A 26,187-nucleotide genomic window follows, 5' to 3' on the forward strand; every position below is an offset into this window, starting at 1 on the left:
CTTACAGAGAAGGGGTGTTTATTGTTATTTACTTAATTCTTCGTTTATTTACAACGGCCAAAAAACTTAGTATTTTCAGCATTGATGGTAGATCATGATATGCTTTTTCTATCATTAAAGGTAGCTATTAAATAGCTTGTTTTGTCATTTAGTGTTACAAATATTTGTAATCTTTTATTTCATCATTTATTCTTGGTCCCCTATTTTTAGTCTGTTCCATTGACGTCATTAGTTTAGAATTGCCTAGGTGAAGAGTTAATTGTCATAGCTGAGCCTGGCACTGTTGACAAAGCGTTCAAAGTACTTTTGACCGGCACGTTTGCAGGAAAATGTGACAGTTTGAAGCCACAACAATATCCCGAAGTGAGGAGTGTTTTGTAGGTAAGTGATGGCCCAAATTGTTTATTTTTTTGAGATCGACTGGAGTGGAGAAGTTCAAGTTATGGGGGAGGGGGGTGAATTCGAAGGGGGTCGGGACCAGGAAGTTCCTATAGCTATATATTTTGTGTCGTATAACAAGTACGACAAAGCTGTAATCATTTGGAGATTAATAGATCATAAACAGGCAAAGTCCACTTTATTACATTACCATATACAGTGTATCTAAAACCTAGAATACGAAGAAGAAGTTATTCACTTTGAAAGCATGCTATTATAAATTTGTGTTTAGAAATCACTGTATTATTTTGTCTCCAGGAGGCCAGGCAGATTGCCAACGCTAACCATCACAATGCCTGAGGTGGATTTTGATGCAGTGTTTGATGCGCTTGACCTCTCTCGCCAAGGCTACCTCCTACCTGAACAGCTCCAGGACTTCTACCTGGCCCTGTACTACGAACAGGTAGACATCAGACATGCCCAGGCCTCCGTATCACAGATATGTGGGCCTTCCACTCAGGGCAGGTGCAGCAAGAAACACTTCCTCGATGTCCTCATGGAAATCGACCGCAGAAAATGTCTTGAAGAGAAAGTCTACTGGGACTTCCAAGCGCTAGACAGGGACGGGAGCCACCGCCTCCGCCCTAGCGATGCCTTGCTTCTCATCCGAGCGACCCACGGGGAGAAGTTCTCGTTCCAGACGTGGAACCAGTTTGTGGCGTCGCGCGTGGACCCTGAGGATGACGTGTGCTTTGATGAGATGAAGATGTGGCTGTGCATGCTGCCCGAGGGAGATCCATGTGGGGAGGAGCAGGCACAGAAGGAGGAGGAGGATCTCATCAACAAACGGACTGAGATGGACTGGGAAGAACGGGAGGAGCTCCTCAAGTTACAGGTGAGATTGGGCAAACCTGTGTCTTCAAGGTAGTAAGGAAGGGTCGTTGGGAGCTGTGGGATGTTCTAAAAGTGCAATTGATAGTGATTTATTGAGCCGATGTTTCGTTATGAACCTTATTTTTCACCATGATACCCAATTCGAGTATAATAATTACGGTATTGCAAATTACTAGTATTATGATGATGTCAAGATGACATCATTGATAGTCATAAGGTCTCAGCCACCCTTTTACCAGCAGACTTGACATTTCATCATTATTTCTTGGAAAGTGAAATTCGGTTTTAATCATTTTATCCAAAATATTTATTCTATAACAGGAAGATGACCACACCCTTGCTGCAGAGGCTAAACAACAGCAGCAGTACCAGGCAGAGTTCAAGTACCACGGCCGTAGGAAACTCAACAGGTGGGACATTACATGACTGTATTTCTTTGGAAAAAAACTTGACTAGCCTGGTGCATTTTCATACATTGTATTACCATCTAAGAAAAAAATTCTCAGAACAGTTTTGGTCTGAAATATATTTCATCCACATTATAGTATGGAGTGAAATATAAAACAAAAATTCTCACAACAATGTTACCGGTATGTTTAGGTGGAACAAAGGTGGTGTTGAGGCTGTCATCTTTGATGATGGGACAGACTGGGGAGAGGACACCCAGCAGCAGGCCAGGGACAAGGTGGGGGTTACCGAGCTGCTGGCCGCTCTGGACGAGAAGTACCGACTACTGAGGGACAGGCTGCTAGAGGAAATGGCTAAGGTCCACGTTGGTAAGTTTATCTGTAGAACCAAGCTTTGGTGGGTCATAAAGTTTCAGCATCGGAAAAGATCACCAGAGATTGATAAAATAATAATTCCTGATTCATCTACTTGGAAAATAGTGTTCCCTCCATAGTATACTTTTGATTCTTCTCCATGTGTGGAAATGGAAAGTAAAGATTTCCCATTTTTGCTAACTGGTATACTGACTTTAGGATGTTAATTTTCAGCAAAAGTGAGGCAGCTCAAAAACCTTCAAGTTAGATTCACCTTTCCCAACTATGCTTGTTTAATAGTGGTTGCTTTGTCATATCATGAAGACTTCATGTGCATGTAGCAGTTACTCTCTTCCCTTCCAACAGGTGAAAGGAGCTGGTTGTCTCTGTCGGAAAGTGAACGACAAGAGCAGCTGCTCCAGGTGCAGCTTAAGGCTGACCAGCTGTTCCAGAGCAGACAGTTTGATCAGGCATCGTCCCTGCCCGGCGGTGGACAGCCCCAGGACGAGAACCTTCGGGCACTGATGGGAGAAATCTACGACGACCAGAAGAAGAGACAGGAGGATGAGATGGAACAGACCAAGAGGTTTATGGGGGAGGGCAAGTCTGATGAGGAAATATACCAGATCCTGGAGAACAACTATAGAGACTTCATCAGTGGTGCGTTGTAAAAAGTTTCTTGTGGAAGAATCATTTCTTATTTATTGTTATTTTCCAAAACTAGAAATCACAAATTTTACCTTCTTTTTAAGTCTGTTACCTCTTTTGTTTGTGAAATGTTTGGAATGTGTGCAGTACCTGTCCTTGGTGCTGAAAATGCAACAATGATGTCCACAGAGAAGTAGTCAGTAGTACCCCAGTCAGGGGTTGATAGAGTGTAACAAAGTAGAAAAAAAAGCCCATTACTCGCCAGAAGAGTGATTAACTAAAATCATAAGAGCACATGTTTTTGAAGCTTCTGTTTCAGTGTTAAAACTAAAACTACAGCTTTTTACAAAGATTTTTTTGTTGTATTTTAGGGTCAACGACCACAGGTGACCTCCTGAGTGACCTGCAGCAGCGTTATGAACTGGAGAAAGCGACGCTGCTCGGTAAACTGCAGGCGGACGGGAACCTGGTTCTGGGCGTGCCGGAACGCATCCTGGCATTGGTGTACCTGACCAGGCAGCATAGGTGTGCAAGAGATGAGGCAAACTTTGAGACAGCCCTGCTCGCTACGGGGATAGCAGAGAGGTTCCAGACATACAGGGCTCAAAGGTGATTGAAATACCTTCTGTTTAAGGTTGAAAATTGATCCCAAACCTGTTTCACACAACAGAAAAGTTTTTAACACTTAACTGGATTAATGTTTGTAATGTATGAGTGAATACTTGTCCATCAATTTTCAGCTATAAGAAGTAAATTTTGAATGACTTGGATGTTAAACTATTTATCCCATTGGAGCCTATACTTAAAGTAGGCATCATTCCCATAAGGGCATTACTCAGTTACTGGATTATAGATCATGGTTCTTTTCTCCGCCAGGTTTGACAGTGACCGCAGCAGACAGGAGCAGTTGGCGTCTGAACGGTTACGGGAGCGGAAGGGCAGGAGGCAGGCACATGTCCCGGAGGAGGACCACGTCAAGAGCGGGAAGGGGCTGGGGGTCGTTGACCTGCAGCTGGCAGTGGGGAGGGAGGTGAACAGGAAACAGGCAGCAGAGAGAGAGGTGAGCACTTTATTTATCTGTTTGTTTGTTTGTTTGTTTCTTTGGTAAGATGTACTAGTTCAAGTAGACAAGTTTTTGAATATTCAAAAAGTCATAAATTGCCAGTCTTTAAGGCCTTCAACTACAAAAGATATTGCCTTCAAGACTTGTGTTATAAATCGTCTACATGTTGCAAAAAAATACATAATCCCTTCATTGGTATCTATGTTCTATGCACTTGTTGGGAAAAATTCACCAGATAAAACAGACAGGATCGGTACAAAAAAATGTAGATACAAACGACTAGCACAAGACAAAAAATATTGCCTTCTTGACTAGGTCTTTCTGCTGTAAAATGGTCTACAAGGTACCAATCACATTCTCCTGTTGTACAGGTCCTTATCCAGCTGGTTCAGGGTCGTGAGGCACCCCATGCCATCAAGACGGCGAGGAAGATGAGCAGGGAGCAGCGGGAGGAGCGGCTGAAGGAGCTGCGCAGGAAGAGGAACCAGTGGCGCGCCCGCGGGTCAGAGTTCAAGGTCTCACACAGGAACGCAAGCCGCAAGATTCTACAGGTTTGTGGATATGTAGTTGTCTGTCAGTCTCTGTGTTGCCTTCCTCTGCTTCTGGTGCCACAGATCTTTTCTTGTATGATGTAAGTTGGTGTTCAGGGCTATGGTGGCATAATAGGTTACAAATAAGTTACAAATTGAGCTGAATTTCCTTTTTTTCAATGGTGTTGCTCAATGCAAAGCCAAATGACCAATATGGCAAAAGATGGTGGTGGATATTTGGATGGCTGTAAATGGTATTATCAATGGAGTTAATATTGTATAGTCATTCATTGATTATCTTTCATACACATGTCATTATGTTTTTGCAATGCCAGCAGGTAGTACTTTAATTGGATCCTGTTGATTGTTTTGTTAGGAAGCCACAGGTCTGTACTGGGAGAGCCGGAGGGACGCCCTGGGAGGCAGGAGTGTACAGGACAGTGTGGTGTCAGCCTCGGTGTTAGCAGACCTGCAGCAGAAACAGGACATGGAGTGGACCAACACACTGCTGGGCATGCAGGGGAAGGTACGGCAGGAATATGCATACTGGTCATATACTGGTAGTAATTGCATGGGGCACTAGCTGTTTCTGCCTTGTTTTTACTTGACCTCAAGAGAATGAAGTGAGAGTGAAAAAAAGAAGAATGGCTTCTTCACTGTTTCTCTCTCTGCATTTGTGTGTATTCATAGTCAAAGCCTTATACGTTGGTGTGCATCATTGCAGTGAATACTGTGCAGAAGAAGAACTGGTTTATTTGATTACACACTGACAATGTTCTATACAATACGTTGTAGGTAGTAGAAGTAGAAGCACCTAGGTAGTAGAAGTAAAAGCACCTACATGTATGTTAGAATTGTGGAACAGGACAGAACAATAGCTCAATGTACAAAATAAAGATGCAGTTTCTGAATTGACCTGATATGTCATTCCCCAGTCACCTAAGGAGTTGAACCACCAGCGTAAGCAGGAGCAGCGTTCATGCCGTGAGGAGTGGCTGGACCAGCTGTCTGCCGTGGTGCTGGGCACGTTTGAGCTGACTGACCAGGAGAAGGTGCTGTACACAGCTGTGGAGGAGAAGTATGATGCCCTCAGGTCAGTAACAACATGTCTGGCAAGAGTCCAACACTTGCTGAGAATCAGTGACCATATGAGATGCATATTTCCCTTATTAGTTAAGCTTCACTAGCTTATCTGCTGTTATTTTTTGTTCTGAAAGTCTACTCACTCGCTCGCTTGCTCATTCACCTATGAAAAATCACTTTCCAAGATGACAAGACATCCATCTGAATCTATTCCTAGTTAGCAATTCTGCTCATGGATCACAAGATCATGGGTTTGAATCCCATCCCGCACTTTATGGATTACACTCCCTTGATTGTTGAACATTTGTAGTTTTCCATCCATTCTTTTGACTCAAAACCCAAATTCTGTTTGTTGCAGAGAGAAGTTGTTTGTGGTGTCGATCCTGACCAACCCATCGCTACCTGAGGAAGAGAGACAACACGAGCTGGCCCGCATGAAGGCAAAGGAACAGAACCTGAGACGGGAGGCCAACACAGATGACATGGCTGAGCTCCTGGGGCAGCACTTCAAGGTAATTTCACAACTTCAACACTGCTAAGGCCACAAAAACTTTTTGGTGACACTCTTGTGATAATCAATTTAGACTGTTTTCTGAAGAAGAAAAAAATCAAGTGAAACAGGTACAACTGTATGTATGGTAAATCTCTTGTAATGAATAGCATAAGCATGATGATGGGACTCTTCGGTGGTCTCTTAGATCCTTTTTCCTGTTAATATAATGTCCACATACATCAGATTTTGTCAGTCCTCTGAGTGGCCTTCTTGGGCAGGTTTGACCATACATTTGAGTCTGCTGTGTTTTAAAAGAAAACTGCCCTTTTTTTCCTAGACTCCTCCTGGGATCATGAAGCTGATGGGAGAGCTGAGGCTGGCCTTCGAGAAGCGAGTCTTCCGCCACCTGAAGGACACTGGGAAGACTGCTGCAGATCTGGAGGACAACTTTGGTGAGAAAGTTATAAATGGATTTTATTGCTAGCTATAGCATGCAGTTATGGGGTACAAAGCTAGTTTTTACAGTAACTCAGATGTGACTGAAGATAAGAAGATTGTTTTGCATCAATGGTTCTGTTTTCTTACTTTCGAACAAGACATTGAGGAGCCTGCTTAAAAAGTAAGAACTATACATGGATTTTATTGCCTACCTATAGGATGCAGTTATGGGGTGCAAAGCTAGTTTTTACAGTAACTCAGATGTGACTGAAGATTCTCATGTATCAATATTTTATTACTTTTGAACAAGACATGGAGGAGTCTGCTTAAAAAAGAGAACTCAGAAATAAAGTTATAAATGGATTTTTTTATTGCTAGCTATAGCATGCAGTTACGGGGTACAAAGCTAGTTTTTACAGTAATTCAGATGTGACTGAAGATTCTCGTATCAACGTTTTCCTACTTTTGAACCAGACATGGAGGAGCCTGCCTACCCTGCGATGTCAGCCAACCCGTTGGCTGAGCTGCATGAGAGGTTTGAAGAAGAGATGGAGCTGGTCCTGACCCTGCTGCACGACAGCCAGGGCAGCCACGACGCCCTCTATCAGTCAGAGCTGGTATGGCAGCGCAGGGAGAGACACAGGGTGGAGAAGGAGGGGATGTTCATCCCAGCTGCCCTCATCGTGGGGCTGGCTGAGAGGCTGCGGGCTTGGACCAGTGCAAGGTACACTGTTCAGAAGTGTTCAAAACAGTTATATTTCTTTTAGCATTGTACAATGTTGCATTGGTCTTGGCCAGAGTGTATGCTGGACTTGTATAATATGTGTTTCATCTCCTTGCAGATCTGTAACAGACAAGGCACGTTACCAGTCAGTAGCAGAAGAGAGGATGGCTCACTTTGCCTACGAGAAGACAAACCTGCAGGAGGAGCTAAATGCAGACGATCGTAGGGAGCCCAGCGAAGGTAGTCTATTTTCCAATAGACCTGTTTATTAATTGATTCTACACCTTGATCATTTTTATATGAATCATAAACATTGAGCCAGTATCTGGATTCATGCAAGGGATTTTTACAAGGGGCTTGTAAATTGAGAAAGTAGCAAGTGATTTCAAAAAAGGATTGCAGAATTTTCATATGAAAGTGTTTCAGATATTTCATAGGTTGTACATTCCTTTTTTAGAAGCAATATAAAAGAATGGCATCAGGACTTTAGCAAAGGAATTGAAGCATTAAAGCGTAGCTAATAGTAGTGATAAATTTGTACATCAAAGTGAAGCATGTCATAAGCTGTACGTTCCTTGTTACCTCCAGGTGACACGATCGGTTGGCAGCAGGCGGTCCTGCGGGCGCTGGACAACAAACACCTGGCTGAGAGGCACCTGCTGCTCGGCCTCCTGGGAGACGAGACCAGCGAGGAGCTACGGGAGGTTGCCAGGGAGATGGACAGCGATGAGAGACGGAAACGTCTGGTGGAGGTCAAGATGAAGAAGAGGAAGTTTGACCTTGAATCAGAAGGTCAGGACTGTTCTGGTCATGTTTCTACAGAAGTTGAATTACAAGGGACAACTTCTTTAACCTCTAAACTGCTGTCTGATCCCAATAGAACAGTGGTAGCAATATGGCAACCGCAGTGTGCTAAAGGTTTAAACTTGTTATTATGTCTCTCAAGCAAGAACTACAGGATTATATATATATATGTATATTCATATACAGTTGTGCTTAACTCTGTCTATCTCTGATCTAGAATGTTTTAGGAGAGCATCAATTCCTCCTCTTTAAACTTAAAATACTAATCACAGAACTAATGAAACCACCCCTCTTTCATTCAGCTTCAAGAGAGGAAAACTTCAGCGTTCTTGAAGAAGCTGCCGCTCTGAAAAGCGTCAGTAGAAAGTTCCGTCTGGAGAGCCAGCACCCAGCGAGGGAGATCACCCATCAGTACGTCACCACTACACTTCTGGCCGACCTGCATGAGGAACAGGACCTGGAGGCACAGGCTGTGTTTGCAATGCTCTCTTCTAAGGTGGGTTTTCCAATATGGTTTTTGGTTTCCCATTGGCTACATCACTAAGTTTTCTCCAGTCACCAGGCAATAGGGGTCATGGTCGACTGATGAAAGTCTAGGACATCAGTGAGGCTTCACTAGTGTAGACCCATTGGACAGAGCCATGGTTTGAAGACCAGCTAACTGCTGCCAAACCATGACTCTGAGATCCTTGCAGCAGTTTATCATTACAACTTGTACAAACCTATGCAGGATAGGTATAGTTTTCCTCTGCATTCTTTTGATTGTCAGTCAGATAAAGTATGGCTACAGGTGTTTCAAGTCTGACTACTCCTATGTGACCCTACCTGATAACTCCCAAAAGAACATGTTTTGAATGTTGTTATTGTACCCGGTGCAGTCTGAAGCTGAGTTGAGGCGTCAACGTGAACAGCAGACCAAGCTGAGGCAGTGGAAGGCAGGAGACAACGTGCTCATCATCCTCACAAGGTTCGAGGACAGCGGAGGCAGTGATCTCATGAGGGTAGGCGGTGTACTATTTTCTTACTGAAGCCAGACATTTTCTGTGTTTGTATGTGATTATATGTGTGACTCTGTGTGTTCGTGTGTGTGTGTGTGTGCGTGCTTGCGCGCATGTGTGTGTGTCGGTGTATTTGTATGTTTGTGAGTATGCTTGTGTGTATGTGTGTGCTTGTGTGTGTGTGTGTGTGTGTGTCTGTGTTGTCAGTGTATTTTTGTGTGCATGGATGCATAATTTTTTTATGCATCAATTGCTGTCAAATTTCTTTGCAAATGTTACCTTTCTAGTTCCTTTCCTTTTGCAAAACTGAAAAAAAAATACATATATTAAGTTTAACAATTGTTACTGAATCCTGTTCTGTATAGATTCTGCAGAGGAAGCATGAGAAGGAGCGAGCCTTCCTGAGTAAACTGCTGCAGGACCGGAGTCGCCAGGACCTGTGGGACGCTACGTCGGTCATGTCCTCGGTACAGAAGCAGGAGAGACTTCTGGAGCTGACAACTGCACTGAAAACTGCAGAGAGAGGTAAACACTGTTCATTGTGTAGATACAGTCATATATGTTACTCACTCATTCATCGTCTTGCCAGAAAGATATAATGTAGATATGCAACCCTGAAAATATCTATTTTTGGAGTGATGCACTTAAAAATTGATCACAATATCACAGAGAAATAACCTCAGCATCAGGTTAAGTGAGTGAGTGAGTGAGTGAGTGAGTGAGTGAGTGAGAGTGAGTGAGTGAGTGAGTGAGTGAGTGAGGGTGAGTGAGTGAGTGAGTGAGTGAGAGTGAGTGAGTGAGTGAGTGAGGGTGAGTGAGTGAGTGAGTGAGTGAGTGAGAGTGAGTGAGTGAAAGAGTGAGAGAGAGAAACATAATAGATACCCTGTTTGATACATCTTTCTACTTTTTAAACGTTAATGTTCTTATTCTCACTTGGTACTTTGTCACGTATTCACAGCTGAGAAGGCTTGATGGATGTTTTGTTCTCCCCAGGTAAGGGTGGGACAGGTGAGTACAAGAAGGTGCTACAAGAAGCTGCCATCGTCAAGTTCCACAGCCGGCAGACCTCCCTGGGTAAGGAGAGGGGAGTGGACCCGTCTAACGATGACGTGGTGGTGTCGGTCCTGAAGGATCTGTACCATGAACAGGACAAGGACCAGAAGAACGTCATCGAACAGTCGGCAATCATGGTGAGGAACACATTTTGTATTAGTCCAGCGGCATAGCTGAAAAATTTTGCACTCTTGTCTAAAAGCACCAAATATGGTAGAAATATGAGGATGCCAAAGAAATGGATTAATATAGCTTGGGACCTACAAAGACATCTTTTTATAACTGATACCAGTTTTCATATTTCCTAGAAATGGATAAAAGAAACATGCAGTCTTGCTTTCATTCTCTCTCTCTCTCTCTCTGTCTTTCTCTCTGTCTCTGTCTCTCTCTCTCTCTCATTAGCATCTTAGAAACCATCACAACCTGATGATACCAGTTACCTGATGATATATAAATATTATGTTGTGTCCAGGGAGAGCCGACCCTAGCAGGTGTACAGAAGCAGTGTCTGGAGCTGCTGAAACAGGGGAGGTCTGAGAATGTCAGCGTGGTCGTCCTGGCCGCCGAGGTCACCAAGGAGGCCGGTCAGGAGGAGCTGATTGACGCTCTGGAAGGGAAGTACGACGCTCTGAGGGACAAACTCATCGCTGAAGCACTCGCTAAGCAGGTACCCTATCAATCATATTACCTGTCATTTGTGATGTTGGTTGTACAGTCAAACTTGACAGGCCAACCACCTCCTGCTACAGGCTACATTAAAACAGTCTTGTCCAATTTTACATACTAAGTACCATATGTATTAGTTGATACCCTCTGCTAACAGGCAACTGTATTACTAACGCTCAACCAGAAAACACTTTTTTCCATATGCTATGGGGAATTCATACCCCATTTAGCAACTTAAATTGATAATTAACTATTGAGATACATCAAGGCCCTATCTTTTGTGTGCAATTTGAGAATTGGGCTGCACAGCCACATTAGAGCTTGCAGAGGAGGACAACCTTTCCATTTATCTTTGGACATGAACAAATAGCCATCAGATCATCTTTTGCCTTTTGCAGTCTAGGAAAAAACAATGCCTGCTTGAATATTTCCTTTACAGATGGGTGAGGCAGAGTGGCATTATTTCATGTGGGGAATTCATACCCCAGTCCGCAACCTAAATTGACAATTGATGATCAGATATATCAAAGTCATATCTTTTGCAGTCTAAGAAAAACAACACCTGCTGATTGAATGTATCCCATACAGATGGGAGAGGCAGAGTGGGCACTGCTGTCTGAGCAGGAGAGACAGGCCAGGCTGATTAAGATGAAGCTGGAGCAGCGGAGACTGCGGCAGGAGGGACGGCAGGAGGAGGCAGACGCCATCTTGGCACAACTCCTTAAAGGTGCTATGATTTTCTTTATATAGAACATGTGTATATGTCTAGTTTTTGGATAACATATGATGAATGTTGGGATTGTAGAAGAACTGACTACCAAATTTTCTCTTGGGTATTTATCGGTCCTCTGGCTGCTTTTTTCTTTTCATTTTGTGGAGATGTTCTTTTATGTACTGACATTAACAGAGTAGTTATTTCATGGCAAATTAAATCATATCAAGTGGACAGGCTATGTCACAGGTAAAACATGTGAGTTGCTCTTATGAGCCTTGTTTTGTGGTGAAAATTGAAGTAAAACAAATATTGACTTAATCTTACATCTTGGCACGACTCCTTACAGACCAACAGAACCTGGAGAGCCTGATGGGCGACACGAAGGCAGAGCAGGAGAGGAAGCTGAAGGAGCGGCTGGCCAGGAGGAGGCAGCGGCTGGAGGAGGGGATGACAGAGGAGGAGGCGGAGCGGCTGGAGCAGGAGGAGGTCAGGGAGGAGGAGGAGGAGAAGAGGAAGCAGCTGTCCGCTAACATCCTGGCAGACCTGGAGAAGAGATATGAGGAGGTACGGAAGTTGTATGGAAAAATGTAGAAAATACATGTAGTTTTGTTCCTTGATACACAATCAATCAAAATTGAGCACTGCTGTTATCTACATGTAGGTGTACACCTTTTCATAGATGTTAGCAAAATCAGTTCAAATAATCTTGCAAATTGCAATTCTTGCATATTCTTGAAGAAATACAGTGCATCCAAAACATTTTAAGAAGTATGGACTAGTGTTGTAACAAACTTACCTTGCTTATTTTAGTCTTTTGACATAATTGCTTGAAAGTATTGTCTGAAAGGACTTGGATCTGTGACTACAGTGTGCATTTACAAAACATACATTTCTGTTATCTACAGGAGAAAGAAGCCCTGTTGGCAAGCCTGAAGACTGCAGACGCTCAGGCCGACAGCGAGAGGAAACGGCAGGCAGAGCTGACCAGACTGAGACTGGAGCAGCGCCGGGCGCGACAGGAGGACAACTTTGAGGCAGCAGCAATCGTGATGGGACTGGCACAGTCAAGCGAAGCTGCGTAAGAACAGTTTCGTTTTGTCTTGTCAGGGAGGGGAGTAAGGAAACTGATGCTGTCGTCTAGTCAATTTCAAGAGAAATTTCTAGCGGAGGAGGGAATTATGAATATCTGCAGTACCACAGTATTCTTCACTTCTTAAGTTCTTTGGATTTCCTTGGTGTAGTTAGGTGTTGAACTGAAGAAAAGCTGGAATACCCTTTAGTTTTACCTTACTAAATTTAGTAATTCTACATATTTCTAGCAGTTCTTAGCATCCACAGATACATTTTGTATCTGCCTGAAAATGTACCAAAATGTGTCTTTAATTCCTGTCAAGAAATTACAAGAAACCTTGTAAGATTACTCAAGGTCTTGGATCTTCCATACACCTAATGGTAAGATCTTTCTTACTTTACTTGGTACATGTAGGAAGGAGAAGGAGAGGTCTCGCCAGGAGCAGCTGGCCAGGGAGAGACTGGAGGAGAGGAAGAGGAGGAGGAGGGAGGGGCAGGGAAAGCAGGAGCCCGGGGAGGAGGCAGTACCAGTACCAGAGGACGAGGAGGACGCCCTGGCCTGGCAGGAGGCAGTCGTCAGGGAGATGGAGAAGAAACATGCAGAGGAGAGGGACAAACTGGTGGAGGTGGGAGGAGAGTCTGTACCATAGTTGAAGAAATTCTTGCGTATAATTCAGAAAACACTGCTGTATCTCTGATGTATCTCAAACAAACTCATAGCCAAGATGACATGTATGTGCTGAGGAAGAGTTGGAGAAGGAGAAAACATCATACCGGTATGAGAAGCTGAAAGAAACTACATTTTGTGACTTCTTTATATACAGTCAGGTATATGATGAAGGTTATACAGTCAGGTATTGAGCTGCCAAAGTAGCAGTTACTCATTGACAAGGAACTGGATAGATTCTGAAAATGGTCAGACATTTCAAGTAGCATCTGCTACCCGTGAATAGTTTCACCAGGTTGGTAAGTCACTGAATAAAGAGACCCTTTTACTCAACCACAAGATTTATTCAGCCAACATTTTGATGACCGTCTGTAACATTCCTCAGGGCAAATCTGACTGTAAAAAGAGTGAAAAGAGACTCTTTATTAAGCATCTGCTACCTTCTGTCAGTGACTGACAGAGATCTGTAGCCAACAGTGAAAGACACTGTATTTTGTCCTGTACAGCTTCTGCAGACAGAGGGAGCATCAGGCAGTTCCAGCCGGCAGAAGGCCCAGGCTGTGACGGAACAGGACAGACAGGACCGGCTGTTTGAACTGAGCGAGATCAGGAGGGACTGGAGGGAACAGAGCTCAGCAGAACTCTCCGAAACACAGGATGAACAGGAGGAGATATTTGAGGTTGGTCACAATACAACTTGACAGCAATTCTGTTCCACTTTGGCATGTCTACAGAGATTTCTTTATCCATGCAGAGCATGCCACTCCAATAAAAAGAAGCATTCTAAAGGGATAGTTCATACTACAGGTTCATTGTACCAAGGAAATTCTCCTAGCTCATTTTCAACAAGCACAATGAACAGTGGACCAGAGCTTAACTTCCCATGCTAAGGAATGCAATCCTTTACAGTAGCCTGCATGTCGGGTGAGTGACAACAGCTGGGATTTAAACTACCAACCTCTTAGTCCAGAGGCCGGATCACTAACTGCTAATTCCTGTTTTTCCCTTCAGGAGTCCACAGCCCTGCGAGTGGAGTGCTGCCTGTTGGCCCTGCAGTCTGCTGCGGAGGGAAAGGCTGTTAGCGATGACGACGTTCACGTGTCGCTGTTGGCAGATCTACAGCAGCACCAGGACAAGGAGAGCCACTACCTGCTGCAGGACCTGGCTGCTAAGGTACCAATAGATCAGGCCCATTTCTAAAGGAGAAGTTTGTTTGTTTGCTTGTTTTGCATAACTAGTAAACCATCTGTTGGCATAACACACTTTAAATTTGTAAAGTAAGGTTTGATCCACTCACACTGTAATGGACTCCTACTAGATACTAGATGCTAGATACTAGGGTAAAGGGTTGATAGAAAGTATGTTCAGGTGTGAGTGAATTGACATTCTCCTTGCTGCCTAACTCCTTAGCCAATAGAGAACTGGTAGCTGAATGGATACTTCAGTGTGCACATAGACTAGATTTATCTGTCCCCTGAGTGGTCTCTTCGGTCAGGCTTGACTGTAGTTTCTTGCCTTCCGTTATCACCATCAGACCATAGCCACACTAAAGCAGCTGAAAACGGTGTGGTACATAGTGACCACCCCTCCACATAGACCAGATTTCATGCGTGGTCTTCTTCAATCAATCAATCAATCAATCAATCAATCAATCAATCAATCAATCAATCAATCAATCAATCAATCAATCAATCAATCAATCAATCAATCAACCAATCAACCAGCCAGTCAATCAATCAATCAATCAATCAATCAATCAATCAATCAATCAATCAATCAATTGTTATTCAAACAACTAGCAGATGACAGTCTGAATTGAGTTGTTTTTACAGTTCATAAAATTGACGTTAAACAACACTAATGGTTTAAAAATTACATAATTTACAAGATAATGACACAAATTCTTGAGTAGGTTTGACTGTAGTTTCTTGACCAACAAACCCTCCATTATCACCATCAGACCATAGCTACGCTGAAGCAGCTGAAGACGGTGCAGTACCGCGCCCGTGCAGACCGGTGGTACGATAACGTCGCAGCCGTACTGCTGACGGGAGAGCGGCCGGCGTCACCCGAGGAAGGCGCGTCTGAGGGGGAGCTGGTGAAGGCTCTGGAGGACAAGTACGACGCCCTGAGGGACAAACTCATCATGCAGGTGAGGGGAAGAAGCTTTTTCTGTTTCTTATCATTCTAGGTGACCAATCTACATGTAGTAGTATCCAGTCTTTGATTGTACTACTGTGGGGGTCCCTGACACGGGTAGGCAGCAGTTGGCAAGACTTCACACCACGTTACCAAGCAGCTCTGTCCAGTGGGTCCACTCTGGCAAGGCAGCACACTCTAATGTCCCTAATCAGCTTTCATAAATAACAGTGAAGACACTGATGATCTATTACTACAGTAACTCATAAACATTATAAACTTCATAAATGTATGCTGCAACAGAAATGCATAACATTGTCTTTGCTTTTGAAGACAGTTGGATTCCATAATTACATACATGTACAGGGAATAATATAGATAAAAGCATATTCTAATATGTTAAAATATATTTGTCTTTGTATGTGGTAATTTTGTATTAGTCTAACATGCACTAACATGACCTGATGATGTTCTACCCCATGCCCCTCCCCAGACCCTGATTGACACGATGGGAGAGGCAGAGTGGGCGGCCCTGTCTGAGAAGGAGCGCCAGGCGCGGCTGGTGAAGATGAAGCTGCAGGAGCGGCGCCTCAGGCAGCAGGGCAAGTTTGACGAGGCGGCCGCGCTGTTAGGGGAGGGCATCAAGAATCAAGAGGGTGAGAAGGAACTTAAATAAAACTTTGTGACTTAACAGTATCTTCAGGTTCTCAACACAAGTCAGGATTTAAAGATGCTTGTTATCTCCAGTACAACTATTAGAGATAACTTGTTTACTAAGGATAAGTCAAGCCATGTAAGGGTAGATTCTCTTTTAGTTCTTGGCTCTAAACAATCCTTGTTTGACATGAGGTTTCCTGTATGTCAAAGTTCTGCAAATAAAAGAAAAGTATTACTTCAGCAAGGAATACACAATTTTCTGCTTTCCCTTTCTACACTGAAAGAACCTTGTAAACATCATGACTTTTGTGATCATTTTCAGTGGTCATGAGGTTTTCACATTTGAGAAGTCTTTTGCCAAATTTCCACAAAATACTGCTTCAACAGGGAAGACAGTCTTTCCTCACTTGACTGAGAGAACCTGGTAAACCCTGTGTAATAATTTCCAGAGCTGGCCCGGCTGCTGGGAGAGGCGAGAGCTGACCAGAAGAAGCAGCTGGAGGAGAGGCTGGCCCGGCGCCGGCAGCTGAAGGCAGAGAGGGAGGCGCAGGGGCTCGCCACGGACGACGCAACACTGGACCAGATCCAGGAGGAGGAGGAAAAGAGGAATCTGCCAAAGGTAGGTGGCACAAGTTACTGAAAAAGGTTGATACATATGAAAAAAATATCAGGAGATAGATAGGGAGCTTCAGGACACAAGGCACAGTGGAAGAAGATGAAGATGAAGAAAGACTGAATGTAGCTGTGGGACTTTTTCAAGACTAAAGATGCAGAACACAGTAGAAGAGCGATAGAGAGGATAGTTTGCACATTTTCATTCCACTAGTTTGCACTTTGATGCAATGTAATGAAGACTTTCAGCTTTGTAACAAGTTTGTAATTATGCAAGGGATTTTGAAGTTTTAGAATCAAATGATTCGGAAGTACCTAGTCATTTCATAAGGTGTAAAGTGAAATGACATATACAAGTCACCAGCAAATGTGTTATTTTGCACAGAACATCCTGGCAGAACTTCAGAACAACTTTGATGCTGAGAAAGAGGCCCTCCTGGCCAGTTTGCGCGGCCAAGACGAGAGGTTGGCCTCCGAGAGGAAACGGCAGTTGGAACTCGCCCGTCTGCGCCGAGAACAGAAGCGTCTGAACCAGGAGGACAAGTTTGACAGTGCCGCCATCGTGTTCAGCATCGCAAGGAGGAATGAAGCAGCAAGGGAGGCAAAGTAAGTGCATTCTAGATGCCATTGTGTGCTGAAAATCACTTAATGTTTGCAGCAGCAAAAGTCTGTGGGCATGTTCAAGGAACTACTAGTACTTTGGTCATGGTTGTGGCAGGTGCAGAAAAAATAAAGTTGGTAAATGATTTGTTTATGATAATAATAAGTTTGCCGTACAGAAGTGACCACAAAGCTGCGAATATAAGAGTACCACGAAAAAATAGAGATTTACAGTATGCCGATTCACCCCTGGCATCTTTCAATGGCATCTTTTAATTCAAGATTATGGTAACTACTGGTACATAACTACAGTTATATAAGGCTAATCTACCTAATACAAGAGTGTGTAGTTTGGAATGAAAATGTAGTATTGGATATGAATGGGCTTTTACAATACACACATCATGTTTTCCTCCAGTGTGGAGAAAGATAGAGAACGGCAGAAGCAGCTGGCCCAGGAGAGACTGGCCGCTCGCAGGAAGAAGAAACAGGAACAAGCGGACCTGACCAGCAGGGAGGCTCTGGAGGAGCGGCTACGTCAGGAGGAGGAGGACCAGAGGCTGGAGGATGAGGAGGAGAAGTCTAAGATGACAGAAGAAGGTGAGAAGAATATCTAATACATGTATTAAGTAAATTGCAGAAGAAAAGCTTTCAGAGAGTGATGTCAGCTTGTAACTACAATATTGAGCTACTTAGACTTGTTGAAATGGCTGGTTTTAAAATTGAAATATCTGCTAATCTCTATGGCAATCACTTGAGATCTTTATTTGCAATCAGGTACAGATTCAGGGTCAGATACATATTCATGCACAGATACATCTGCTAGTATGTAAGAATAAATGGTACCATAATTCAACCTACACAATACTATACAACACATTTTTTTCTACGAGTTTTCTCAGTGCATGAATACAAAATGCGAGGCAAAATACCACTTATGGCCATTGAACTAAGTTGGTTGGAAATAGAGGTGACTGCTTGGAGATTGCATTGAACATATTGGTTTTGAAGGCTTGTGGGTTGTACATGTATTTGAGAGGAAAGACTTTTAAACCTTACATGTATGTTAAATTATGTCCTAGTTCTTGATATACAAACGTACACACCTTGTATCTAACCCAGGTGCAGTAGGGCTGCAGGTAGCAGTACTATCAGAGCTGGAGAAGAAGCACAGTGCAGAGAGAGACATCCTGATGCAGCTGGTCCAGGCAGCCGAGGGCAACCAGGCAGGGAGGGCAGAGGTCAGCAAGATGGCTGACGAGGTCAGTGACAAACTCCCGATGACTTGTACAACAATACTGTTGTGTTAGTGCATGCATTTTACATCAAAACAACGTAGAATTACCTCTGTTTGTATGTGAACAAGTAGTTTATCAACCAATATGTTTATCAAACATCCTATCTGCAGCATAATTTTCCATAGCCTGTTTTCCTGCAGCAGCAACATTGCTGCCTAATTCAGCACCAAGGACAGGGTCCGTTTTCTCGTAGCCACCTGTGTACTTATTTGTAGGAGAATTCAGACTTCTAGGAAGCCCCCGCGGCCGCACACCCTCAACCTTTTCTTGTAGAATTGTGTGTGACAGAGTTCCTTTTGCTCTGGATAACAGTGTCATGCTCCCTTTAACCAGGAACTGGCGGGTAATCTGGAGAGCCTCCGTCAGCAGCGTCAGGCGTGGCGACAGAAGGTAGCGGAAGGCGAGGAGGTTAGAGACGTCTCGGAACGAGCCAAGCTGCAGAGCGAGCAGAACCACTTCCTGGGGCAGGCCGTTCTCATCGCCATGGAAGGTCAGAGGTCATGACTAGATGCTTGTAAAGTATTGATATTGAGAATGAGAATGAACTTTTTTTTTTGTTCTTCAGTGCAAAGTCAAATGACCACTTCTACATGTAAGCATTGAGCTAGATGACACGACAGAGGTATGGCTACGCCAAAAGAATGAATGGGAGAGGCAGTGAATGTTTATTTGAAAGTTTTAGGATTGTATTCAGAAGGACAGCATATGATTGGGAGGGAGTTCCATAATTTTGCAGTCCGGGGAAACAACTGTTGCTGTAGATGGACTTTAAAACAGGAATTTGAACGGTGTGCCAATGTGAACTGGAGGCACACTGAGACTTTATTGCTCGTAGCTATTGTACTGTCCATGGCTCTTTAAGTGTTTGAATACCTGCCCTTCTTTTTACCCAGGAAAATGCAGAGAGCTGACTCCCCAGTTGGAAGGTAAGACACCGGAGGAGGTGACAGGCGAGGCCTCCGTGCTGCTGCTGGCAGAACTGCAGCAGAAACAGGAGGCAGAGGGGAACGCTCTCAACTCTGTCCTGTCAGGTTCTCTGGTAAGTTTCATGGAAAACGAGAAATAGTATGTAAATGAAGACCTAATTTGCATAAATGATTAGAAAATGCTATGATTCCATAATGGTTACTGTCAGGAATTTCACACTTAATGCATTTGGAAGTTAGGTGAAGGTGAACATCATTAAACATGATCAGGACCACATTTGCAAATTTTTGAGGAAATGCTGGAATAGCCTTCTTGTTAAAATAAGACTCATTGGGTGGAGAATATGATTGGTTGTAACTATGAAACTATAGCTGTCTTTGAAACAAATTGTAGATTCTGTTACGACCAGCATTTCATCTTGCATTGCTAATTTGTAGGAGGAGGATCTGCTGAAGAGCTTGAAGGATGACCAGCGTCGAGCGCGGCGGGAGGGTTGGCTGGACAACCTGGCTGCCGTGGTGCTGGGACAGACAGAGGACAGACCAGGCACGGCGGACAGCACGGAGGAGAAAGCCATCAGCGGGCAGGAGGAGAAACAACTGCAGGAACTGGACGATGAGCTGGAACAACAGAAACAGGAGCTCATCAAGAAAGGTTGGTTTTTCTTGTCTTGTCCTTTTTGTTGAAGTTCTCTTTGTTATTTTTGTGACTTTGAGTTTTGTTATTCTCTCCTGTGAGGATAAAACCATTGTTTCCAGATTTTGTGTTTCAGTTTTGAGTTTACACAATACCGTGTTTTACTCATTTTGTATGTGCCATGCTTGTTTTGTTTATAGGTTTTGTTGATAATATTTGGAAAAAATGAAAAGAATGAGTTTAACCATTCCTTCATCACTAACAAGTTACATTTATTAATACTTACCCCCTTTTCCAGACTCACCCCCTAATTCTACCCCATTTAAAGAAATCCAAAGAAGTTGTAAGTAGGAAGCTTTTGCATTCATTAAGCTAAGGTTCTTGAACAATCCCACTTCTGACAGGACTGCTGACTGATCACTCCACTGTGATGTTGTTCTGCACATGTTTTGTTTTCAGATCCCAATAAGAACCACAAAACAATTCAGTTTTATTGATAAAAGTTTGTGAGATAATGTATTGTCTTCTACACATGAAAAGTGGCTTGTGAAATGGCACAGAAGAGTGCTGTGGAATTTAAAGTTAAGTTTAATATGTACTGAAATAATTCTGTAATTCTGCCAAGTCACATAAATCTGCCAGTCTGAAAAATCTCTAATGCAACATTCTCAAGTACAATCCACTTCTGCATACATAAACTGTTCATATACTAGAGATCTCTCAAACACGCTAATGTTCAAAGTGGCAGATACTAGTATATGTAACCTGGCAGATTAATGTAATTAAGGTTATAGTTGAAAGCAAATTGCTGGGTCAACTTGTATAGACCTGCAATTGAGAAATGTCTGAAGACAAACTGCCTACCTTCCCCCAGGGCAACTGGGTGAGGACATTGATGTGGATGCAGCCATGGCTGAACTGGAGAAGCAGTACAAGGCAAAGAAGGAGGTGAGAAAGAAAGCTGTTTGATATACCATGTTGTTGATATGTCTTTTGTAAACAAGTTGGTTCAAGAAATTTTCCATAAAATTTAAAGTTCTTGAATGGAACAGGCTACAGACCAACTTTGATGTATCAATGTATGTACAGCAGAGACACTAGATGGTTTTGCTAAAAGCACCAAAAGAAACAGTATGGTCACAAACTTCTGAAACAGACAAAAATTGTAGCCTGGCTCCCACAGTCGCTTATGGTAGCGACTGTGGGAGCGGACGTAAATTCACCAGGATGATACCCAGGCTATAAAAATTTATGCACTGGCAGATTTCATCCATATCAACAACTTTAAATTTCTTATTTTTCTCCCAGGCGTTGTCCTCCGACATGGCCCGTCAGCGCGCCCAGCTGAAGGAGCGTCTGGCAGCACGGAAGGCGAAACGGGAGAACCAGATGTATGAGGAGGACATGGCGGCCGCCATGATCCAGCGCGCCTCGCAGCAGGCCGCACAGATCAACCAGATGGCTGCGGCCGACAAGGCCAAGCAGGGAGACAAGGTAGGGGGGCTAGGGACTAAAAATTTACAGTACTATCATAAGAGATCTGAAATGTATGACTCTTCTGATATTCAGTGCATGTACATGTATATAAGGCAAAGCAGGGAGACAAGGTTAACATGATTTTCAGCACCAAGGACAGGCCTGGTGGCTGAGATTAATTGTAACTTGATGTTGTAAAGCGTAAAGAGCAATTACTTATGAAGTGAGTTTAAAAGTTTATGAGTGTTATCCTCACCACTGTTTCTTGCTGTATAGGATTTACATGTCATAGATTTCAGCACCAAGGACAAGTCTAGTTGTGCAATGATGTGTTACTAGATTTTTTTAAGAGTAGGAATGTAACAAAGAAACAATTAACATTGATTTATTAAGGTTTGTGACTGTTGTTCTCATCTCTCTGTGCTTCTTACTGTTTCTCAGCTGCAAGAGAGACTGGCAGCCAGGCGTGAGGCCAGAAAGCAGGCTGCGGAGGCGAAGAAGAAAGAGGAGGAGGAAGAACAGAAGCGGAAGAAGTCGGAGAAGGGAGCCCTGCCTGTATGTGTCAGTTTAGTTGACACCTACTGTTTTGGATTAATAAAACATTGTTATAAAGCCTTTCTTATTAGAGTTCATTTTGTGAGAAAACATCAATGTTCATATGTTTATTTGGTTCATGTAACAGTCATTTCTTGAAGCATCTGTAGAAGGTAGCTAGCGGAAGAAAAGCGTTTTAACAATCATAACACAACAACAATAACAATAACAATCTTCTTCTCTCTACCCCAGCCTGGATTCTCCATGCAGCGTGAGAAGACTGTCATCAATGTGGACTTGTCCAAGGAGAAGCAGGATGAGATTTTGGAGTCGCTGAGGTCAGACAAGGAGAAAGCTGAGAGGAAACTACAGAGGGACAAAGAGCGTGCCTCTATTCAGGTACTGTCTTCCCTGTACATATGTTCTTGAGATGCATTTATGAACCTTTGTTGTAATTAAGGACAAACCTGAAAAAGAAACAGTTTGCAGTGCCAGTGTTGAAATCCAACAGAGAGGGAGTATAGTGCCAGCTAAACTACCTCGGGCTCAACTCCCCCGTAGCGGGTAGATAGGTGGGTGTAGTGCTCTTGGCTACTGAAGGAAACCAGCTAACAGCCCAATACTAGTCTGCTGAATGAGATGAGGACACAGTCACCATCAAACAAGATCTAAGTATTTTATGGAGGTCAGAGGTCTCAAGTTGTATTCTGGAGTTGTTTGCTGATTGGTTGACTGGTTGTCTGCAGGTCCAAGCGAAGCTGGAGCAGCGCAGGAAGACGAGAGTCAGTGCTGCTCAGGAGGTGTTCACTCTGGGAGAGAGACAGAAGACCATCTTAGAGAAGACACAACACGTAAGGATCCTTTTTCTTTGAAATCCACAATAGCTTTGCCTGTCAACAACTATCTGTTCATTTCTTCTTCCATATTCCACATATTATTGGGAGGAAATTCCATGCTGAAAGCTTCTTTCCTAGAACTATACCTTTGTGGAACAAGGTCCTTTGTTTGTTTCCTTACGATTGCTTTCCTGGTATGATCTATAACAAAACATGATGACAAAACATCAAAGCGCTTACTTGTTTTATGGTGAATTGAAGTAAACTGGAAAGGTCGACATTTGCTTGGGAGCAAATACAGCATATTTCACTCCATCTCTCTCCCCAGTCCAAAATGTACTGATTTATATCAACCTTTTCCATTCAGTATCCCCATGATTGTAACAATTGTTCTCTAAACCCCCATACAGTGCTTTTCAGTAACAGTTATGTGTTAAAACTCGATCGCAGGAGGACCGGCAGCGGCAGCTTACGATGGTGAAGGAGCGTCTGGACAAGGTGAAGTACGAGCGCACCATGACCATCAAGGCGCGACAGCGTGCCAGCCAGGCCAGGTTTGAGGAGATGCTGAACCCGCAGGAGGCGCAGGCGCTGTCCCGCGACGAGAAGATGAACCGCGCCGCCGAGGAGATGATGCGAAAGTTCCGCACAGACGAGGCTGACGTCAAAAAAGGAGTCAAGAGTGTAAGTGTTGAAATGTGTATTTAAAGAAATAGAAAACATTTAAAGGAACAGAAAATATACTCCAAGCAGATAGCAATAACACAATAATGCAGAGGAGATGATGTGAAAGTATTGCAGGGATGAGGCCGATGTAAAGAAAGGAGTCAAGACTGTAACAAGTGTTTAAAAGTTCTTTCCTCTCTCTTAATATAGGTTAATCCAAAAAGGAAAGTCTTGAACTAAGCTTTGGAATCCGTGATAAACAGTCATGGCTTGTTAAGTTGATAGCTAGTATGATATTTTCTTTAGGTGACATCCTCAGAAAATCATGTTTCTTCCATGAATTCTGATTAAGAATCAGTGGTAAAATCTGTTATTCCTCTGTGTCTGTAACCAACTTCTAACTCATATCACTTGTTAACCTCATTCCAAGTCTTTTCCAACTAAACCATACTTGGTCCTTTTCTATTTACAAGCTACAAGATGCGTTTCCTAAAGCATTTAAGGATGTCAGAAAGAGGCCTCCAACTCCCCATGCGGTAACTGATGATGTAGTTTATCCCCACTCTAAATGTCACAAACTGCACATTTTCTGCCATTACCACACAGCACAGTGCCTGTTTTGCTGTATTCAGTGCTCTTGTCACATATATGTGGATGCTAACTACATGTATTTCTGTTGGTGTTTGTTGCAAGGTGCAGGATGGCACTTCTGAATCCTCTTGAGCCAGACTTTCTGTGGTACAAATGTATACTGAAGGTGCTCCGTGTGATTTGTGCCTTCGTTTTGCCAACTTCTTGATTAGAAATTTGCCCTGTGTTTTCACTTCAGTACTCACTTTCACACAAACATGACTCTCTGTTTGCAACCATGATATGAGAATAACCCTAAGCTGTATTACTTTCACTAATTATTCTAAGAAAATAATTCAGGTCCAAGTCACGTTTAGCATGCTGGTGATAGATAGACTAACCCAAAAAGTTAAAATCATTTTGATTGTAGTAAAAGAAAACAATATACTATAGACTAGCTGTGACATAATTGACATTATAGAACTTTTTTTGTCTCTTTGCATGCATGGGAAACTCTGTAGTATTCTGTTTGCATTGGTTTTGATTTCAGGTTGCAGTTGGCTTGGTTTGGTTTGAGAACGACTGGCTTTGGTTTTGTTTTGTTTGAAAATAAGTTAGTTTGTCAAGTTTTTTTCTCTTGTTCTGTAGAATAATTTTTAGGTTTGATTTGGCATGTTCATTTTGCTTTATTTCAGCTCATTTTACCTCAGTAGCGTTTTCATTTAGAGCTTTATCTTATCTATTTAAGAGAATTGGATGTGCCCAAATTTTCAGCTGTCAACAGGCAGTGTTGTAGCTACAGTTTGAACCATTTCCATACCTGGGTCGTTTCCTTGATTCTTGGTCATTTCTTAATTATTTTATAACAAGTGGGCATCGGAAAAGACTTTTAAGTAAAATTTTCTGTTTTTGTGACGCCCAATAATTATTAAAATTCACCTACAGAAGCTAAATATACCAACTGAAGATGCACAATTTCCATCCAGACTATGTTTTTTTTTAAATAAATCATTTTTAATCTGAGAACAAATAGATTAGACTAATGTGGCCTCATCGTTGTTGACGTCTCATTTGAAGTTGTGTGTTCCCCACAGGCCTTTACCTTTGGTGACAGTGCAGACAGTGACTCAGCTAACAGCGGTGCAGAGGAGGGCGGGTCCACCAGCGAACAGGTCAGGCCGAAAACACGGGGACGGATGACGGACCAGGAGAAACGGAAGTTGATGAAGGAACGCTTCGAGAAGAGAAAGAGGGAGAGGAATCAAGAAGGGACAAAAGAAGAACCTGAGGGATGAAAAGTAGTAAATAAGTGCCTTGTAGGATTGTGGATTGAATACCAATCCAGTGTGGTATTCCCTTTTCATGCAATTTATCCAATGAATCACTGTTGAGTGCCTTTTAATAATATCATGCTTCACCTCTCAGTTGAGGATGACAAAAGAAGAGACAGAAATTATATTGAAGTACAATGTATATACATGTACATGTTAAAGGAAATGATGATAATTGGTATACTTCTACAGTAAGAGAGCTAAATATTGAAAACAAAACACTCATTTAAGTCTATTAGAATTATTGGATTGATATTGTATCAGATGTTTGCTGGAGCAAGATATTGTATGCCTTTTACCACTGTGGTAGAGATTCCCTTTCTTACTTTGATATAGCTATCTTTTTATATCTTGGACTAGATTTGACTTTATAATCATGCACACGTGTGACGCACAATTAAAACTTATACAGGATAAAGGACACAGGTGCAACACCTTTACTATGCAATATTAGAAATAGATAACGGATTGTCAAAGTTTCCCATAGTGTTACAAAAATGTAGATGAAAAATATAACAGAAACATAGCAGATTCTTTCACCTAGTAGCATATTGTGCTTCAATAATCTGCTGGATATTCTACTTGTGTCACATTTGCCTTATTTTAATAGCTACTGAAGATTTTTTAATACAAATCAAATCAAAGTGATATGCACATTTTAAAACCAGAAATGACTTTAAGTAAATGTACACAGTCCTCGCTACAGTATTTGTATATAATGGATGGAAAGAGCAGGTGCTCAAAATAGTTCAGGATATATTTCTTCAAGAATTGTTTCAATATTACAGGTCTTGAAATGATTGTATACATTCGGTGGTTGTGCCTTAGAGTTTCCGATTTTCACCATGTGTTACATTTTGCACAATAAAAAAGTCACATTTGCAATAAATGTCCTTGTCTTGACTTACTTAGTGTACGA

At 42.7% G+C, this 26,187-nt stretch overlaps 1 protein-coding gene across 1 annotated transcript; it reads left to right on the top strand.

The window, feature by feature from the left end:
- Positions 1 to 237: 237 nt before the first annotated feature.
- LOC109468928 (trichohyalin-like) lies at positions 238 to 26,097 on the top strand. Its single transcript, XM_019767312.1, has 42 exons — positions 238 to 381; positions 697 to 1,273; positions 1,594 to 1,682; positions 1,873 to 2,048; positions 2,400 to 2,693; positions 3,053 to 3,290; positions 3,558 to 3,741; positions 4,116 to 4,295; positions 4,651 to 4,800; positions 5,210 to 5,367; positions 5,716 to 5,869; positions 6,188 to 6,302; positions 6,763 to 7,012; positions 7,131 to 7,252; positions 7,601 to 7,804; positions 8,119 to 8,312; positions 8,695 to 8,817; positions 9,180 to 9,339; positions 9,808 to 10,004; positions 10,340 to 10,534; positions 11,122 to 11,260; positions 11,595 to 11,812; positions 12,154 to 12,326; positions 12,735 to 12,945; positions 13,493 to 13,666; positions 13,998 to 14,159; positions 14,947 to 15,138; positions 15,619 to 15,781; positions 16,232 to 16,401; positions 16,780 to 17,000; positions 17,413 to 17,594; positions 18,117 to 18,256; positions 18,626 to 18,782; positions 19,186 to 19,331; positions 19,657 to 19,873; positions 20,730 to 20,803; positions 21,164 to 21,349; positions 21,773 to 21,886; positions 22,118 to 22,264; positions 22,612 to 22,716; positions 23,152 to 23,385; positions 25,032 to 26,097. Exons 2-42 carry the CDS (start codon positions 731 to 733, stop codon positions 25,230 to 25,232), a joined length of 7,452 nt encoding a protein of 2,483 aa, XP_019622871.1. The 5' UTR covers positions 238 to 381; positions 697 to 730; the 3' UTR covers positions 25,233 to 26,097.
- Positions 26,098 to 26,187: the final 90 nt, after the last annotated feature.

This window comes from Branchiostoma belcheri, unplaced genomic scaffold, assembly GCF_001625305.1.
Source record: "Branchiostoma belcheri isolate BF01 breed outbred unplaced genomic scaffold, Haploidv18h27 scaffold10, whole genome shotgun sequence".
NCBI classification, from domain to species: domain Eukaryota; kingdom Metazoa; phylum Chordata; class Leptocardii; order Amphioxiformes; family Branchiostomatidae; genus Branchiostoma; species Branchiostoma belcheri.

What these genes read in the sequence shown, in the direction of transcription:
- LOC109468928 (XM_019767312.1), top strand. Translation starts at nt 731, where the DNA reads ATGCCTGAGGTGGATTTTGATGCAGTGTTTGATGCGCTTGACCTCTCT. An exon ending in CGGGCTTGGACCAGTGCAAG is followed by an intron (nt 7,013 to 7,130) that starts GTACACTGTTCA and finishes ATCTCCTTGCAG; the next exon opens with ATCTGTAACAGACAAGGCAC. An exon ending in CTTGGCACAACTCCTTAAAG is followed by an intron (nt 11,261 to 11,594) that starts GTGCTATGATTT and finishes GACTCCTTACAG; the next exon opens with ACCAACAGAACCTGGAGAGC.